Source organism: Pistacia vera, unplaced genomic scaffold, assembly GCF_008641045.1.
Source record: "Pistacia vera cultivar Batoury unplaced genomic scaffold, PisVer_v2 Contig127, whole genome shotgun sequence".
Classification (NCBI taxonomy): domain Eukaryota; kingdom Viridiplantae; phylum Streptophyta; class Magnoliopsida; order Sapindales; family Anacardiaceae; genus Pistacia; species Pistacia vera.
Genome location: NW_022195325.1, coordinates 990,398 through 1,009,912, shown reverse-complemented (window position 1 = coordinate 1,009,912; position 19,515 = coordinate 990,398). Strand labels below are relative to the sequence as shown.

The 19,515-nt window shown below is 32.7% G+C and overlaps 4 protein-coding genes across 6 annotated transcripts; 3 read left to right on the top strand and 1 right to left on the bottom strand.

The window, feature by feature from the left end:
- Positions 1-1,542: 1,542 nt before the first annotated feature.
- On the bottom strand, positions 1,543-2,560 carry LOC116121666 (transcription factor bHLH52-like). The gene is made up of 2 exons (XM_031407607.1): positions 1,802-2,560; positions 1,543-1,704 (listed from the first exon to the last, which is right to left on the bottom strand). The coding sequence occupies exons 1-2, from the start codon at positions 2,558-2,560 to the stop codon at positions 1,543-1,545; spliced, it is 921 nt and encodes a 306-aa protein (XP_031263467.1).
- A 603-nt stretch (positions 2,561-3,163) lies between these two features.
- LOC116121611 (primase homolog protein-like) lies at positions 3,164-8,760 on the top strand. Of its 3 annotated transcripts, XM_031407550.1 has the most exons (13): positions 3,164-3,359; positions 3,439-3,583; positions 3,672-3,727; positions 3,825-3,876; positions 4,124-4,213; positions 4,403-4,483; positions 5,385-5,468; positions 6,731-6,796; positions 6,888-7,004; positions 7,601-7,648; positions 7,763-7,848; positions 8,296-8,356; positions 8,617-8,760. In XM_031407550.1, the coding sequence occupies exons 3-13, from the start codon at positions 3,690-3,692 to the stop codon at positions 8,713-8,715; spliced, it is 822 nt and encodes a 273-aa protein (XP_031263410.1). In that variant the 5' UTR covers positions 3,164-3,359; positions 3,439-3,583; positions 3,672-3,689; the 3' UTR covers positions 8,716-8,760. The 3 variants fall into 3 exon arrangements, with proteins under 3 accessions (XP_031263410.1, XP_031263411.1, XP_031263412.1); XM_031407551.1 differs by lacking the exon at positions 3,672-3,727 and having other exon boundaries at positions 3,777-3,876; positions 4,134-4,213; XM_031407552.1 differs by lacking the exons at positions 3,164-3,359; positions 3,439-3,583 and having other exon boundaries at positions 3,673-3,727; positions 4,134-4,213.
- An 881-nt stretch (positions 8,761-9,641) lies between these two features.
- Positions 9,642-18,011, top strand: LOC116121665 (TMV resistance protein N-like). Its single transcript, XM_031407606.1, has 11 exons — positions 9,642-10,164; positions 10,819-11,908; positions 12,192-12,587; positions 12,687-13,433; positions 13,524-14,075; positions 14,877-15,174; positions 15,267-15,322; positions 15,442-15,492; positions 15,740-15,833; positions 16,019-17,602; positions 17,694-18,011. The coding sequence occupies exons 1-5, from the start codon at positions 9,689-9,691 to the stop codon at positions 14,058-14,060; spliced, it is 3,246 nt and encodes a 1,081-aa protein (XP_031263466.1). The 5' UTR covers positions 9,642-9,688; the 3' UTR covers positions 14,061-14,075; positions 14,877-15,174; positions 15,267-15,322; positions 15,442-15,492; positions 15,740-15,833; positions 16,019-17,602; positions 17,694-18,011.
- On the top strand, positions 14,854-17,750 carry LOC116121664 (primase homolog protein-like). Its single transcript, XM_031407604.1, has 6 exons — positions 14,854-14,863; positions 15,029-15,174; positions 15,740-15,829; positions 16,019-16,099; positions 17,537-17,602; positions 17,694-17,750. The coding sequence occupies exons 1-6, from the start codon at positions 14,854-14,856 to the stop codon at positions 17,748-17,750; spliced, it is 450 nt and encodes a 149-aa protein (XP_031263464.1).
- Positions 18,012-19,515: the final 1,504 nt, after the last annotated feature.

The window sequence follows — 19,515 nt, the reverse complement described above, 5'->3', positions numbered from 1 at the left end:
TAGAAAACCATTTTTTTTTTCACGTTAGACCCTGAAACTGAACAAATTGAAGTAGTAATCGAAGCCGTCCTCGAATTCTCCAGCTACCGGGTGATGGAAACTGAACATTTCAGGGTTAAAATAATTTTGAAGATCAGAATACTGATCCCATAACCTCAAAGCCATTACGTAAATTAACTACACGAACAAAGACAAAAAAAACTTGAATGAAGTCAAACAAATGAAGAAGACACAAGAAAGAGAGACATTTAGAAAATACTTGAAACTGTAGAAGATAAATTTGCAGATATTGTCTTTTTGTTTGTTGAATGGAAGGAGAACTTAATATCAAGATATATATTTATAAAATTAACTAACGAATTAGAGAAGAAACCGTTTTGGATTATGGCGACTACCTACCTGTTGCTTGCATATTATTTATCCTTACTTAAATTTTTAATTATTACATTTTCTACATTGCATATTATATTTCATAACATCTTTAAATTTTATCATAATAGATTAGCATAATTTAGACATGGAATCATTTCCGTTGATTCAAAATTTCTATATATGAATTATTAGTACACTACTCTATTAACATTATTTATCCTTACTTAAATTTTTAATTATTACATTTTCTACATTGCATATTATATTTCATAAAATCTTCAAATTTTATCATAATAGATTAGCATAATTTAGACATGGAATCATTTTCATTGATTCAAAATTTCTATATATGAATTATTAGTACACTACTCTATTAACATTATTTATCCTTACTTAAATTTTTAATTATTACATTTTCTACATTGCATATTATATTTCATAAAATCTTTAAATTTTATCATAATAGATTAGCATAATTTAGACATGGAATCATTTTCATTGATTCAAAATTTCTATATATGAATTATTAGTACACTACTCTATTAACATTATTTATCCTTACTTAAATTTTTAATTATTACATTTTCTACATTGCATATTATATTTCATAAAATCTTTAAATTTTATCATAATAGATTAGCATAATTTAGACATGGAATCATTTTCATTGATTCAAAATTTCTATATATGAATTATTAGTACACTACTCTATTAACATTATCTGTCCAAATATATATTATATATTAGGAATTTATTTAAAATTTTAATTCATTAATTTATATTTAACTACCAATAAAATAATTACAAAACTAAACCCATAAAATTAGGAAACATATTCATCTTGTTTACAACTTAATCTTGGAGTGGCCGCCAAGAAATTAATTAACTAATCTCCTTGTCATTAAATAATTACATATTAATGTCTAAATTACGGCAATAATCAAACTAAAATTGACAAAAAAACCAAAACACTAATATTCCATTTCCTGGAAAAGAAAATTTTACAAGAAAATGGTTCGTTTAATACCTACAAATACAATAAAAATCAAGGGTTAATTAACTACTATCTAGGTCAATATCTACAACAGGAAAAAAATTATATAAAAATAAAACTAACATGATCCGTAATAATAATCAGCCATTATTTGTTTCCAGCAACTGGTCAATCCTCTAAAAAATGGCTGATTTTGATTGAATTTCAGGATCATTTTTCAGGGTTTGAAGAATTTCTCTTGGAACCAAACACTTCTCTTCTGAGTACAATTTTTCTTGAATTATTGGAGATTCAAGAAGAGTTTGAAGCTCTTGAGATGGAAGAAATTCTTCTCTTTCCTGCGTGCATAAATATTGAAACATAGATCATAATTTTGTTTTTAGTGTTTTCAAAAATATAGAAAACGTTTTTGGAAAACAATTTTTTTTTTTTCACCTGCATTAGTGGCTCCATGAGTTGAAGAACTTTGACTTGAGCCTGCAAAAACTTGACATATTTTGAAGCAGCTTGGAACATTTGAGCTGTGTTCATTCTGTGGCCGCCCGGAATCAGCTTTCCGAGCTCTTGAGTCTTCTCCGTAATCTTCCTTCTTCTCTGTCGCGCCGCGATGCTTTGCGTCGACAAGCTCACCCCAGTTTGTTTCTTTGTGCTACTCTCGTGATCAGTGCTACTACTGTTCTTAAAACTGAAAACTGCCAGCGGAGGAGTAGGAATCTCTGGCAGGAATTCAGAAAGAGGTGGTGGTGCTGGAGGATTAATCACGTTTGAGACGCACCCGGAATAGAATTCAGGCGAACAAGTAACCGAATGATGATCAACGTCAACCCCATCTCCATAATAGCTCTTCTGGCGCTTCGGATAGGTATGATAACACTCAAAGTCTTCAAGAGGGAAGATGAAATTATCTGAATTATCCGAGAGAGAAGAAGAAGAGAAGTATTGATGATCAGAGGTGTTAAAGAATTGATTATCATCGTTTAACAAAGATGAAAACTGGTTGTAATTGTGATCAGATAAACTATCCGAAACGTAATCGTAATCGAAACCAAAACCATTGTTGCTGAAACTGAACAAGTTGAAGTAGTAATCGAAGTCGTCCTCAAATTCTCCAACTGGCGGGTGTTGGAAGCTGAACATTTCCGGGTTGAAATAATGCTGAAGATCAGAATACTGATCCCATAAACTCAAAGCCATTACGTAAATTTACTGCACGAATAGAGACAAAGAAAACTTGAATTCAAAAGGAACGAAGGAAGACAAAAGAAAAAGAAGGAAGAATTTAGAAAATACCAGCAACTGTAGTAGTTAATATAAAGATATTGCCTTTTTGTTTATTGAATTGAAGGAGAATTCAATATCAAAAAAAGACAAACTCTACTAGTTTATTTAATTTAATATATATATATATACCCTCATTTTTTAAAATATATATTTGAATTTCTTATTTTAGTTTCTTAAATTTAAAAAAAAACTTTAAAATTGTTGTGAAGGATTAGGAGTTTTTGTTCTTTTTATTTTATTTTTAAGTATTGAATTTATAATTGCTTTTAATTTAGAAATTTCTAAATTTTGATTTTTTTCAATTCAGAATTTTCACTTCTAATTAATTTAATAAATTTCTATTTCGTTTTGAAATGTCCATTTTGTCCTCTCCCTTTCTCCATTATCTATTTCACAATTACGTTGGTTTAATGTGATTTATTATTTTTTTTTAGCGGCCACAGCTCCGCCATACATGTGGTTGCAAAGCGGCCAATTTGAGCTACCAAACAGCTACAGCACCCATAAAACACAAAATTACCATACCAATTCATATCTCCTAAACAGCTTCCTCATTTTCATATGATAGAGAAGAGTTAAAGGCTGAAGCTTCAAACTCAGTAAAACAAAATAAACATGCCCTTTGGTATAATTCACAGGTGTTACTTTTCATTCCCAACATTACTCAGAAGAAGATTAAACCCTGTTTGGTCTCGCCAAGCCCACGTCCCCGGTAATTCCTTTTCCCCAAAATTATGCATTATTTGCTCTCATTACTTCGCAAATTTGATGGGTTCTTCTTGTTTTATAAGATAATAAGGTGGAGCTCACAGAAAAGGTGAGAGGCATTGATAGTAATTTGAAACTTGAGAAGTAAAGCAGAAATTGGAGCTTGTTCGGATAATTGGCAACGATTCTTGTATTGCTGGACAGTATAATCGCTTGTTTTGTCCACAGGTGTGTGTTTCTTGTAGCTTCATTGTTATCTTTATATGTTGTTGTTCTTGTTTTTTGGTTTGAATATTGAATGGTTCTCTGGCTTTAGTGTAAAGGAGGTCAGTCGATGAAGAGAAGTTTGTCTCTTCATATAATCCAAGATGGGTAAGCAGAAAGCTGCCTTTAAAAATAATAATTTGATTTATTTGTGTAGAATCTTTTGTGAGTGGTGGTCGACTGGGTTGGATTTCACTTGTTGTAGGGATTTTGCAATGTGGAGGTGTTTTCGAGCTAATTGTGGATGGGCAGGCCAGGTAATCCCTTCTTGTAGAAATTCTTCTGCTTCTTGTTGAAGTACTTCTGCTTTTGACTATCAAAAAGACAAGTTAAAAAGCTTTCAACCTTAAATTTCAAGTTTTCCTTCTTATAAGTTCATAAATCGTATGCTAAACCATTTCATAAATCCAAATTCGGTTCCTTCTTGTAATATTGTAATGAGTGTTTGTCTGACCTAAATTTGGTGTATGCTATTTCTTGGTCAATTGATAACTTCGGTTGTAGGCCTTTGCAGACAGCAACAACAATACAAAAGTTTTTTCATCGAAACAAATGACAGAAAAGAGCTTAGGATTAGAACCACTGGGTGACAAGGCATGTATGCTGACTTCTCTTCTTTTATTTCTTTTGATTTTTATGAGCTTCTTTCTTTCTTTGTTGAATTATACTATATTCAAGGAATTGCCAAGTTATGTCTTGCGATAGTCTAAATCCTATTAATTCAGAGTCCTTATTCGTTGAGATTGATAATGATTAAGAATTTATATTCTGTCTTTATTTCAGCTAATTGCATATTTTGCTGAGCGGATGATATCTGAGGGAACTCTCCAGAGAAATTATGTTATGCAGTTATCTGGTGATAAGGTTCCTTTTCAACTGCAGCTACTTAATTCTTATCATTAATCTTTTGATTTAACTCTTATCATTTATATTATAAAAAGTGATTTTAAGGTTGAACAATTTTTAGAATGATACCATGGATGACTGAAAATAGATTATAGTCAGGGAAACGTTTATTGGAACTCTTGTTGAAGTAAAATGCATTGAAACAACCCTAATCTAATATCAGGTACTATGAATCCCTTTCGCAAGGTTGGTTCTTAGTATAATTAGTTCAGCCATAAAATTTGACAAGCACAAGATAATGTATCTTGCTATCATTTATTTGATTGAGTAAGCTTGTGCCCTGTTAAAAGGGCTAATTCTCATTTATAGCTAGTTGGCCATGTGATTGTGGCAGAAGCCAAGGTGTAGGAAATGATTGCAACTAGTGGGCAAGTTAGATTCTTGTTGAAGTAGCTTTTTAAACTCCTTTGAAAGTATCATTCGGAAATGAAAATGGATTCACATTTGGGATCACTTGTTCCAATCTTGAACTATTAGGGTATGTCACGATATGATAACTATGGATTTGATCAACTAAGTTTGTAAGAGTTAATTTACCTTACTCCTCACTGCATTCAGTCTCCTTTCTATTCCCATTGGCATGTGGATGTTAGCAGTTGTTGACATAATGCACTATTTTTTCTTTGTCCCATGGTTTTGATTAATTTGTTGAGTTTTTGGCTATATTAACTTATCAGTGTAATATGGTATATCTAGCAATTCATATTTGTGGATGCAACTCTTGGTATCTTAGCATTTTTATTCTCAGCTATGCACATGGCGAGCGCTGTGAACCTCTGATAAGATATCTAGATGTATGATGATTCTTTCCCTCATCTTGAGTTTGCTTTCTAACCACTAATAAAAATTTTGTAAACAGGCTGTCATAGCTTTCCCTTTTAGACAAAATGGGGTGCTCGTTGGTTGCAAGTACCGAACCTACCGGGAGAAAATTTTTTGGCAGGTATTTGTGCTAATCCTGTCCTTTGATTGTTGAATGGGTAAATATAGTTTGATATACCAATGGAATGGCAGAGATATAAGTGGGAAATATTTGATATAGCACAGCCACATAAAATGCTATAATTTATGTGTTTTGGCTTTTAGAAAAGCAATTCCAGAGAGGTGATTAAGATCGCATGGTAGCTGACTCCCAAGTCCTAGATTGATGGATTCTCTCATTGCACTGTGAATTATCCACAAACAATATCCTAAGATCACTCCTAGTTCCGGTAAGAATAGTAATATGGAAAAAATGGGTTGGCACAGCCCATTTTACATGTCCAGTTCTAGCCTATAGTTTCAGTTTAAGTTCTTTATTCCTAAGCTTAAGGAGACTGTTTCTTTCATTTGTTATGTGGGGATAGTTAATTTGTCCGTAGTACATTAAAGTGCCATTTTAGTGCCTGTCATTCCTGTTTTGTCAATCGATAATCAAGTGTAGCTGCTTTGTAGTCTGATTTTCTTGTTGGATTGTTGCTTTCATTTCAGGAGAGGGGCACAGAGAAATGGTTATTTGGACTTGATGATATAAAGGAAGCTGCTGANATGTATGATGATTCTTTCCCTCATCTTGAGTTTGCTTTCTAACCACTAATAAAAATTTTGTAAACAGGCTGTCATAGCTTTCCCTTTTAGACAAAATGGGGTGCTCGTTGGTTGCAAGTACCGAACCTACCGGGAGAAAATTTTTTGGCAGGTATTTGTGCTAATCCTGTCCTTTGATTGTTGAATGGGTAAATATAGTTTGATATACCAATGGAATGGCAGAGATATAAGTGGGAAATATTTGATATAGCACAGCCACATAAAATGCTATAATTTATGTGTTTTGGCTTTTAGAAAAGCAATTCCAGAGAGGTGATTAAGATCGCATGGTAGCTGACTCCCAAGTCCTAGATTGATGGATTCTCTCATTGCACTGTGAATTATCCACAAACAATATCCTAAGATCACTCCTAGTTCCGGTAAGAATAGTAATATGGAAAAAATGGGTTGGCACAGCCCATTTTACATGTCCAGTTCTAGCCTATAGTTTCAGTTTAAGTTCTTTATTCCTAAGCTTAAGGAGACTGTTTCTTTCATTTGTTATGTGGGGATAGTTAATTTGTCCGTAGTACATTAAAGTGCCATTTTAGTGCCTGTCATTCCTGTTTTGTCAATCGATAATCAAGTGTAGCTGCTTTGTAGTCTGATTTTCTTGTTGGATTGTTGCTTTCATTTCAGGAGAGGGGCACAGAGAAATGGTTATTTGGACTTGATGATATAAAGGAAGCTGCTGAAATCATCATTGTAAATACCGCCAAATCATACTTCAGTTTCTTTTACTCAGTAATTTAAATCTCTTTTTCTACTGATTTTTATTATTTGATGCTGATCATAGGTTGAAGGTGAAATGGATAAGCTTGCGATGGAGGAAGCTGGCTTCCTAAATTGTGTAAGTGTTCCTTGTGGAGCACCGCAAAAGGCTTCTGCCAAAGAATTTCCACCACGGGAAAAGGTTTGGTTTGAGACTTGGAAATTTTGGAGCCTGTGATGATGATTTATACAAATGTATTAATTTCCTTTATGCAAAGAAGTATATATAGCATCATTAAAAGACCTTTTATTAATTGGCAAATATGAAAGAACTTTGATATTTTTCCTGAATATAAATGCATCCCTACATTTAACCCAAATTCTTAAGTATCCAATAAATTATTCCTTTGAATTAAGATATCATATTGAATTAGATTTAGCTTCTCTTTTACAAAGCCATCGATTTCATTCTATTTGTAGCCCATTTAAGTTTTTCTAAATTTGCTTTGAATTAACGTATATTTTGTATTATGTGTTCATTGCCAAGAAATATTGCATAATGTAAGTGGTCGATAAAAATAGTTCTTCCATTCTATATAAGGTTTGATTGCATCTTCCTTATGAAAGAGTAACAAATTATTCATTGATATTTTTATTTTTTTATTTTGACTTGCAATTAGTGTCTTGTATTTAATTAAAAGTTATTTTTTGTTGTGTTGTGGTTTTTTATTTTATTTTATCTTATTTTTTTTAATATTTGTTTACAATTTCTTTTCTGCTTGTTGTTTGGGAACATAGGACACGGGATATCAATATATATGGAACTGCAAAGAGCACTTGGATAGGGTAAACTTAATACATATGCATGCTTTAGTGATAGAGCCGATATGCAAATTTTTATTGGTCTTTCTCTTTTCATTGCTTGTTATTATTTATTAAAAGCGTTAATAAATCTTGTAGGTTTCTCGCATTATCCTGGCAACTGATGGTGATGTACCCGGCCAGGCCTTGGCTGAAGAGCTAGCACGCCGTCTTGGAAAAGAGAGGTTTCAATTATAAATTAATTCAGACTTATACAGTCTTCTAGAAACTTATATATGCAAATCATCTATTCCACAAATGCTTTCAATTATTAAATTCATTTACAATATTAATTTGATTCAGTGCTGTAGCATAGTGATTGATAGCAGAGTATATCACTTTCACGCACAACAACCTACTTATCAATAGTCCAAAATTTATAGCTTTTGGTTTATTTGGCACTGAATTATCAAATTGATGGTGCAAAATCTTGACCTGGTGAAACCTTAATGTAGGCAATATCTTTAGTAATAGTAGTATAAAATGGTATCTTTACTACAATATTACGCCCTGTCTGATTATCATCGTCATGTTTTAGGTTTAGCGACTGAATTCTTTTTATATTGCCCCCCAAAAGTAGTATCCATATACTTAGAATTATCTCTTGATGTAGTTTGTTTGTCGGTTTTCAGATGTTGTCGTGTCCAATGGCCGAAGAAAGATGAGTTCTGTTGCTTCAATGATGCAAATGAGGTTTTTGATTCTCATTTCCTCCTTTCCTTTCCTGTTTTCCTTTGGAAGCAAGCAACAATGTTGATTTACTGTATTTGGTTATGTCCACTATTCTACGCCTTTGCCGTCTGGCTTTTATTCTGCACTTTCTCTCATGATTTATTAATTCATGAATCTTACTGTCCTCATTGATTGGAGGACTTGGACTGTAACTTTTTTATTCTGTTTCTAAAGGACAATCTGCGTATGTTCTTACTGCTTCGTTTGGTTGGTGGCCATAGGTTCTCAAGTTTTTGGGTGGAGATGCTCTGAAGGAAGTAATTGAAAACCCAGAGTTGTATCAGCTACAAGTTCCAGACCGAGCAATGCAGTGTACATAAAGCTCATATGAAACACATTAATTACAGACTTTCTTTTCTTTCTTTCATATATATATATATATATATATATATATATATATATGAAAGAAAGAAACATATATATTTTTGAAAATAGTTGTTTATGAACTTTTTCTTGAATCAATAGAAGATAACTGATTATATTGTTCATATTTTCATTTCAAATTTCTGGTAAAGATTTGCAGCAAATTGCCGGCCTTGTCTTCAAACAAACAGATTGCATAACTTTTTTCCTTGAATATTTTTCATATCAAAAGATTTTCTCTTGAAATTTTTTTTGTTGTGAATTCGATATTTTGTCTGGACTCAAAAGATATCGTATATATGTTCAAAACTCTATACTAAAAGACATCTAACATTTAATATTATTCCGTTATGTCAATAATGTTACATGGTTTATGTAATATTAACATTACTTTACCATGTCATGTATTACATGTCAATTATCAATTTTTATTAATTATTGTTAATAATGATTATCAATTCTGTACTGGGCCAAAAAGCCCAATGGATTGGGACTGGTTGAAGAATGAAACCATTAAGAGTAGTGAATTTAGAATTATTTAACAAAATGTTCAAGAGGCCTGAGCGCACGTTAAATAGGCCCATAATAATATGTGATTAGTAGCCAACTTTCTCGAAGATGATGAAAGATTTTGTCAGTCTATCTATTTATTGTTTCGAAATTTTCTCTTCTTAAAAGACTCAAAAGACTTTTAAGTCAACATCAGTGCACCTTCCGAGAAATGGGATATAAACTCATTTTTATTTTAATAATAATAAAAAAATTTGTTTTACGTCAACATCAGTGCAACTTCGTGGAAGGTTCATTGAATTAGGCAAGCATATCACTGTCTTGGTTATATAATTTTAAAATTCTGTGCACTGTTTACATATGCAAAGTTCAAAACTCTCTCTTCTTTAGGCAGCCTTTCGTCAAGTGTGAAGTGTAATAATGGCTTTATCATCTTCTTCTTCCAGAGTTTCTCAAAAATATCATATTTTTCTGAGTTTTAGAGGTGAGGATACACGTGACAACTTTACAAGCCATCTCTATGCAGCTCTGTGTTCAAAGAAAATCAACACTTTCATTGATGATGAGCTTCATAGAGGAGATGAAATTTCAGAAGCACTTTTGAATACGATCGAAGAATCAATGATCGCAGTTATTGTCTTCTCAAAAGGTTATGCCACGTCTAGATGGTGCCTTGAAGAACTTGCAAAGATCATTGAATGCAAGAAAGCGAGAGATCTGATGGTAGTGCCAGTTTTCTATCACGTGAATCCATCAGATGTAAGGAATCAAACTGGAACGATTAGAGAAGCATTTGTGAACCATGAAGAAAACCAGAGCTCAGAGAAGGTGATGAGATGGCGGAATGCTTTGAAAGAAGCAGCTAATCTATCCGGATTTGATTCAAGTAACATTAGGTAATTGTACGCTAATTGAATTTCTCAATTACATTTACTTTTTGCAGACATTTACATTAGATATTTCAATGGATGAAGACTTCTCTTCTTAATTTGGGGAAAAGAAATTTATTTATTATATATAAAATTGACAAAACATATCCCTAGTATTTAGATATTTAATATTTATCATTAGTGAAAAAATCTAGTAAAATAGTTAAATGTGAAAAAATAAATTCTAATACTATAATATTTAAGAAAATTAAAGTACATGAATTTTAAGATATTGTAGATTATTTAATATTTATATATATCTGAGAAGGATACAATTAATAGGGGACTCAAAATGTTTAAAAAAAAAAAACAATAAAATGAAATCCATTTATATTTATATTTTAATGAATTTAATTACGTATAAATGTGCTGTTAAGCTAGTATAGAGTATGTGGTAAACAAAAGTACAAAACTATGAATTTTACTCTTTGTTATGGTTCTTTCACAAGGCCTGACGGAAGATTATTAAATTAACATTAGGTAACTGTTATGGAATGTATCCATTATGTTGTTTTCTCTTAATTCAAATGCTTTGTTTGCATAGATATTGTAATTAAAAAGCATTGTTTTTTTTCTATTTTGATTTAATTAAACTAACTAAAGTGTTTTATATTTTGCTAGGCGTGAAGCTGTGTTAATAGGGGAAATTGTCAAAAAAATATTGGAAGAACTGAATAAAATGTCCCCGAGTGAAAACAAGGACCTCGTTGGGATAAAATCAAAAATAGAGAAACTTGAATTGCTATTACGTCTTGAGTTAAAAGATGTTTGCAGGAGTGTTGGGATTTGGGGAATGGGTGGTATAGGCAAGACAACTCTTGCTCATGCATTATTCACCAAAATTTCAAGTCAATTTGAGAGTGTTCACTTTCAAAATATCAGGGAAAATTTGGAAAAATTTGGATTAATTCATTTGGGTCAAGAACTTCTCTCTGCAATATTAGAAGATCGATGGGCTGTTTTAGAGTCCACCTTCACCAAAAGCAGGTTTCACAATAAGAAAGTTCTCATTGTTTTTGATGATGTGACATGTTCACAGCAAATAGAAAAGTTAATTGGAGATCTTGAATGTTTGGGTCCTGGAAGTCGAGTCATTATTACAGGAAGAGATAAACAAGTGCTTAAAACTTGTGGAGTAAGTCATGGTAACATATATAAAGTTAAGGGATTACCATCTAATGAATCTCTTAAACATTTTAGTCGTCATGCATTTAAACTAGATCATCCCCCTACAGATTACATGAAGCTATCAATAAGGGTAATAAAATTTGCTCAAGGTGTTCCATTAGCTCTTGAAGTTTTGGGTTCTTCATTATTTGAGAAGAAAAAATTAGAATGGAAAAGTGCATTGGTTAACCTAGAAAAAAATCCAAATCCAAATCCAAAGATCCAAGATGTACTGAAACTAAGTTATAATGGACTTGATGATCAAGAGAAAGATATATTTCTAGATATAGCATGCTTTCTTATTGGATTTGATAGAAATACTGCAATGGAAATCCTTGATGGTTATTATTTTGATTCCAAAATGGGAGTACGGAATCTCATTGACAAGTCTCTTATAACTGTAGATTATGTCAACATTATAAAAATGCATGATTTGTTACAAAAAATGGGAGAGAAAATTGTCAAGCAAGAATCTAAAGATCCAAGTAAACGCAGCAGATTATGGCGTCATGATGATATCTATGATGTGTTAAGAAGAAACACGGTGAGTTATTGACTGATTAATTTATTTATATTATTATAAGTTGGATAACATCATCCATTTGTTATTATTAATTTTTATCATGCATCATGTACGTATAGAATCTAATTTATCAGTTCCTACAGTGAAGGGTTAAATTAGATTTGAGGCATGTCTACATTTGTATTTTACCAAAAAAAAAAATCCGAGAAAAAAAAAAAATTGAATTTAATTTTAAAACTATGTGTTGTAATAGTAGATTTTGACATTTATTTAAGATACTAATTTATTATCATTTGATTGTTAGGGAAGTGAAGCAATTGAATGCATCTCCTTAGATATTTCTAAAATAAAAGAGATAAACTTGAAGTGCAATGCTTTCATGAAGATGCAAAACCTCAGGTTCTTGGACTTTTATTGCCCGGACAAGGAAGGGCGACGTGGTTTTTTTGGCAATTGCTATGGACAGTGGCGTTTTCCTTGCGCGTGTTGCTTAATGGATGAACAGACTTGTGAATATTGCTCAGAGAATGTGAATAAGGTGCATGCTTTGGAGGGCCTAGAATTCAGTCCATGTAACATAAGGTTCTTTCGCTGGTTTGGATATCCTTTGGATTCATTGCCATCAAATTTTGTGTTTGAAAATCTTTTTGCACTTATCATTCCTTGTAGCAATATTAAACAACTCTGGAATGGTCTCCAGGTATAAATATTTATCTTCATATTCTGTTTGTGTAGAAAATCATAAGGCTCATCATATAATTTATGTCACTTCCTCATCTCCTTAATTTATTGTTTGCAGCATTTAGAAAAGTTGAAGCATATCAACCTCATCAACTCCAAGCACCTAATTAGAATTCCAGATCTCTCATTAGCCCCAAATCTTGAGATTTTGATTCTACAAGGTTGTACAAGTTTGATTGAGATTCATTCATCAATTCAATATCTAAATAAGCTGGTTATCTTGGATCTTGAAGGTTGCAAAAACCTTAACAGTCTTCCCGCCGACATTCAATCAAAAGTTCTCATTCTCTCTGGTTGCTCAAAGCTCAAGAAGGCTCCAAAGGTCTCATGTAGCATGAAGCAAGTATGTTTTGATGGAACATCTATAACAGAGTTGACCTTGATTGAATATCCATCAAAACTAAGAGGGTTGGATCTTGAAGACTATTCAAGGCTTAAAAGTCTCAAGGTGGGTTTAGGGCCTTTTTTATCATATTTGTCGCTATATGAGTTAAATTTATCTAATTGTCAAATCATGGGGTTACTCGACATTCTTGGTAAGTTTTACTCTCTACGAAAGTTAAATCTAAGCAGAAACAATTTTGAATGGATACCATCAAGCTTCAAACAACTTAAATTGGAGGATCTAGACATAAGCTATTGTGAGAGGCTTAAATGCTTACCATTAGGCGCTACAACTGTTAAAGCATACAATTGTATATCATTGGAGTTATGTGATTTTGATTTATCCTCGTCGGTGGAGTATGCTGACTTTGGTAACTGTTTAAAACTGGATCAGAATATGCTAAAAGCCAATTTGGGACAGGTATGACTTTCATTCTCTAGATTTCCTTAAAAAATCGATGTTTTTTATTTTATATTTTAACATATGTTGTTAAATATTCTTTTTGTATAGAAACAATGTGGGATGTTCCATAGCAGATCGCACGGTCGTTGTCTCTTTCCTGGAAATGAAATTCCAGAGTGGTTCAGCTTCCAAAATGTGGGATCTTCTATAACTCTCGAGGTGGCACCACTACCTCCTCCGAAACTCTTCCTTAGTTTGAAAGTGTGCCTTGTTGTAACATCTCAAGACCATAACAAAGCTCCCAAATGTTTCTATTTTCGTTATAAGGTGATTGGCATGGATGAAAATGGTAAGACACTCGATGGAAAAGAAAATGATGGGTGGTGGGACATGATAAGATTTGAAAACATGTTTCTTATGTCAGATCATGTAATGGTGTGGAATATTCTGCCACGTTCCCTGGGTGAAAAAACCCGTTATCTTACTTTTGATTTCAGAGGAAACTATTACAATGTGGTGAAGTGTGGGCTTTATATAGATGAAGAGGATCACCCCCGCTGTTCTGAAGAACAAGTGGAACAACATAAAGGAGATTTCAGCTCAAACATGGAAGAGGAACCACAACCCAAAAGACTGAAATTTTAATTACTTTTCATTCAGGTAAAGCCTTTGTTGTTTCTGAATTCATCAATCTTTAATTCCATTCATAGAATCATTAATTTATTAATTATTACCTGTAATTAATTATTGGCATAGACAAATATAGTAAGAGGCAGAGGACTTCTCTGCATAATTAAACAGGGGAACCAGCAGAACTATCAGAATACATGATTATTATTAATTTTTTTACAATCTCTATAATCAGGAGAATTTAACAACTTTAAATATATATTTTTAATTTCTGTGAATTTAAAAAATAAAAACTTCAAAATTATTGTGAAAGGTTAGGAGTTTTGTTTCTATTTTTTTGGTATTGTATTTTTTCTTTTTTTTTTAAGTTTTGAATTATATAATTGGTTTTAATTTAGAAGTTTCTAAAATTTTTATTATTTTTTCAATTCAGAAAATTTTCACTTTTTAATTAATTTAATAAATTTCTATTTCGTTTTGAAATGTCCATTTTGTCCTCTCCTCTTTCTCCATCAACTATATCCAATTCTAAAGGGATCAAAATTCAAAGTTTCGGACATTAGGGCGCTTGATTTGATTCATAATTTACGGTGGTTTAAATGTCATTTATTATTTATTTTTTAGCGGCCATAGCTCCGCCTTAGCATGTGGTTGCAGACCGGCCAATTTGAGCTAACAAACAAGCTACAGAGACAATAACGACACAAAATTATCATACCCATTCATATCTCCTAAACAGCTTCCTCGTTTTCATATGATAGAGAAGAGTTAAAGGTTGAAGCATCAAACTCAGTTGAACAAAATAAATATGCCCTTTGGTATAATTCACAGGTGTTACTTTTCATTCCCAACATTACCCAGAAGAATACTAAACCCTGTTTGGTCTAGCCAAGCCCACGTCCCCGTAATTCCTTTTCCCTAAAATTATGCATTATTTGCTCTCATTACTTCGTAAATTTGATGGGTTCTTCTTGTTTTATAAGATAATAAGGTGGAGCTCACAGAAAAAGTGAGTGGCATTGATAGTAATTTGAAACTTGAGAAAGTAAATCAGAAATTGGAGCTTGTTGGGATAATTTGCAACGATTCTTGTATTGCTGGACAGTATAATTGCTTGTTTTGTCCACAGGTGTGTGTTTCTTGTAGCTTCATTGTTATCTTTATATGTTGTTGTTGTTGTTTTAATTTTGGTTTGAATATTGAGTGGTTCTCTGGCTTTAGTGTAAAGGAGGTCAGTCAATGGAGAGAAGTTTGTCTCTTCATATAATCCAAGATGGGTAAGCAGAAAGCTGCCTTTTTAAAAAAAAAAAAAAAAAAAAAAAAAAATTAATTTGATTTATTTGTGTAGAATCTTTTGTGAGTGGTGGCCGACTGGGTTGGATTTCACTTGATGTAGGGATTTGCAATGTGGAGGTGTTTTCGAGCTAATTGTGGATGGGCAGGCCAGGTAATCCCTTCTTGTAGAAATCCTTCTGCTTCTTGTTGAAGTACTTCTGCTTTTGACTATCAAAAACACAAGTTAAAAGGCTCTCAACCTTAAATTTCAAGTTTTCCTTCTTATAAGTTCATAATTTGTATGCTAAACTATTTAATAAATCCAAATTCGGTTCCTTCTTGTAATATTGTAATGAGTGTTTGTCTGACCTAAATTTGTTGTATGCTATTTCTTGGTCAATTGATAACTTCGGTTGTAGGCCTTTGCAGTCAGCAACAACAATGCAAAAGTTTTTTCATCGAAACAAATGACAGAGAAGAGCTTAGGATTAGAACCACTGGGTGACAAGGCATGTATGCTGACTTCTCTTCTTTTATTTCTTTTGATTTTTATGAGCTTCTTTCTTTCTTTGTTGAATTATACTATATTCAAGGAATTGTCAAGTTATGTCTTGCGAGCGTCTAAATCCTATTAATTCAGAGTCCTTATTCGTTGAGCTTGATAATGATTCAGAATTTATATTCTGTCTTTTTTTCAGCTAATTGCATGTTTTGCTGAGTGGATGATATCTAAGGGAACTCTCCAGAGAAATTCTGTTATGCAGTTATCTGGTGATCAGGTTCCTTTGCAACTGCAGCAACTTAGTTCTGATCATTAATCTTTTGATATAATTCTTATCATTTATATTATTAAAAGTGATTTTGAGGTTGAACAATTTTTGGAATGATACCATGGATGACTGAAAATAGATTACAGTCAGGGAAAAGTTTATTGGAATTCTTGTTGAAGTAAAATGCATTGAAACAACCCTAATCTAATGTCAGGTATTATGAATCCCTTTCGCAAGATTGGTTCTTAGTATAATTAGTTCAGCCATAAAATTTGACAAGCACAAGATAATGTATCTTGCTATCATTTATTTGATTGAGTAACCTTGTGCCCTGTTAAAAGGGTTAATTCTCATTTATAGCTAGTTGGCCATGTGATTGTGGCAGAAGCCAAGGTGTAGGAAATGATTGCAACTAGTGGGCAAGATAGATTCTTGTTGAAGTAGCTTTTTGAATTCCTTTGAAAGTATCATTCGGAAATGAAAATGGATTCACATTTGGGATCAATTGTTCCAATCTAGAATTGTTAGGGTATGTCACGATATGATTTACTATGGATTTGATCAACTAAGTTTGTAAGAGTTATTTTACCTTACTCCTGACTGCATTCAGTCTCCTTTCTATTCCCATTTGCATGTGGATGTTAGCAGTTGTTGACGTATTGCACTATTTTTTCTTTGTCCCCTGGTTTTGATTAATCTGTTGAGTTTTTGGCTATATTTACTTATCAGTGTAATATAGTACATCTAGCAATTCATATTTATAGATGCAAGTCTTGTTAGCTTATTTGACTTGTTGATTGTGGATTATCTTAACATTTTTATTCTCAACATTTATGATGGTTCTTTCACTCATCTACATTTATGATTGTTCTTTCACTCATCTTGAAGTTTGCTTTCCAACCGGGAGAAAAAAAATTTTCAGGTATTTGTGCTAATCCTGTCCTTGGATTGTTGAATGGGTAAATATAGTTTGATATACCAATGGAATGGCAGAGATACAAGTGGGAAATATTTGATATAGCACAGCCACATAAAATGCTATAATTAATTAGTTTTGGCTTTTAGAAAAGCAATTCCAGAGAGGTAATTAAGATCACATGGTAACTGACTCCCAAGTCCTAGATTGATGGATTCTCTCACTGCACTCTGAATTATCCACAAACAATATCCTAAGATCACTCCTAGTTCCAGTAAGAATAGTAATATGGAAAAAATGGGTCGGCACAGCCCATTTTACATGTCCAGTTCTTGCCCATGGTTTCAGTTTAAGTTCTTTATTCCTATGCTTAAGGAGACAATTTCTTTCATTTCTTGTGTGGGGATAGTGAATTTTTTCATGGTACATAAAAGTGCAGTTTCAGTACCTGTCATTCCTGTTTTGTCAATCTATAATCAAAGTGTAGCTGCATTGCTGATTTTCTTGTTGGATTGTTGCTTTCATTTCAGGAGAGGATCACAGAGAAATGGTTATTTGGACTTGATGATATAAAGGAAGCTGCTGAAATCATCATTGTAAATACCGCCAAATCATACTTCAGCTTCTTCTACTCAGTAATTTAAGTCTTTTTCTCTACTGATTTTTATTATTTGAAGCTGATCATAGGTTGAAAGTGAAATTGATAAGCTTGCAATGGAGGAAGCTGGCTTCCTAAATTGTTAAGTGTTCCTTGTGGAGCACCACAAAAGGCTTCTGCCTGAGAATTACCACCACAGGAAAAGGTTTGGTTCGAGACTTGGAAATTTTTGAGCCTGTGATGATGATTTATACAAATGCATTAATTTCCCAAGTTTTTGGGTCGAGATGCTCTAAAGGAAGTAATTGAAAATGCGGAGTTGTATCAGCTACAAGTTCTAGACTGAGAAATGCAGTGTACGTACAGCTCATATGAAACACATTAATTACAGGGTTTCTTTTCTTTCATTATTTTTTTTTTTAATTTAAAACCGTTTTTTTTTTTTTTTTTTTTTTTTTTTCAAATAGCTTGTTTTTGACTTTTTCTTGAATCATTAGAAGATAACTGATGATGCCTTTATTTTTCATATTTTCGTTTCAATTTTCTGGTAAAGATTTGCAGCAATTGCCAGTCTTGTCATCAAACAAACAGTTGGCAAACTTTTTTTCCTCGACTTTCACATGTAGAAAGATTTCTTCGCCATGAAGTTACTTGAAGGTTTTCCCATATTTTTTTTACATAATAGTCATCGGTTGTCTCTGATTATCATGGATCAATAATCGAAATGACAAAACAAAAAAGAAAGTTTGTATCAATCATCGTAGTGAACACAACAAAAGAACAATGTTTCAGTTTCGATAAATTATTCATCTCAGTCTCAGATGTAACAAATCAAACACAAAAATGGTTGGTAAACAAAATAAAAATGTAATAAATGGAGTGAACTAACTGTTTCTTCAACAAGTGTTTTTTGATATTTTTATTTAGAGCAATGTTAGTTTTACAAAAGGGTCATACAAAGTAATCTTCACCTTTGATTTTTATGATTTCTCTCTCTCTCTCTCTTTCCCCTTTTTTTTTTTGTTTTTTCTTTTCTAGATGATGCCACTTTGTAGTCCTCTTTGTATGGGCTTTGTAAGGATAGCATTTTTCTTTTATTTAAGGTTAATTTGGTTAAATAATCAAAGCAAAAAATATATATAAACGAAGCCCGAAGATTATTTCTCCTTTTAATAAAAAGAAAAAAAATATGTGGACTTATATTTGGGCCAATCGAGATCTGATTACCCAAACCCAAAACTATGCGACATCTCGCTTTCTCCTCTCTTTATTAGACAAAATGAGACAAAAGGGGAATTCAAAGCTAGTAAACCAATGTTTTGAAAACTAGATCAAGCCTTGACCTGATCAAGGGGCCAGTTCATGGTTTGATAGGTCTGACCAGTTAAACTGGCAGGTCAAGCGATGGTCTAAAAAGTTTAAAATCTTACAAAAACACTCTTAAAAACTTTTTCAGTCCCTATAGGCTTCAAATATAGCAAATACACCTCTATGATTTTTTTGGGTTTTAACTTTTCGAACCAAATTTCAGCTGATTCCGACCGCCAAAATTCAATCTGACACCACCACCTAAACCATCGTCCTCGAGTAACCCCGGAACTTGGTAGCACCTTGTTCGTCGGTTATGACTCACTAACACCACTACGATTGGCTTGATTTTTTTGAAAAAATTTCAGCTAATTCCGACATAAAAAATTCAATCCAACATTACCGCCAAACTCCACTCTACAAAATCGATCAAACCCTGGCACTTGGCAGCCCCTGGTTCACTAGCCTTGACTCGCGTATTAGGTTAATTTTTCTGACCGAATTTCGACATCCAAAATTCAATCCGACACCACCCCCGAACCACCAGCCTCCTCTCTACAAAAACCCTCTAACCCCAGTACTTGGTAGCCCCTTGTTGGTCGA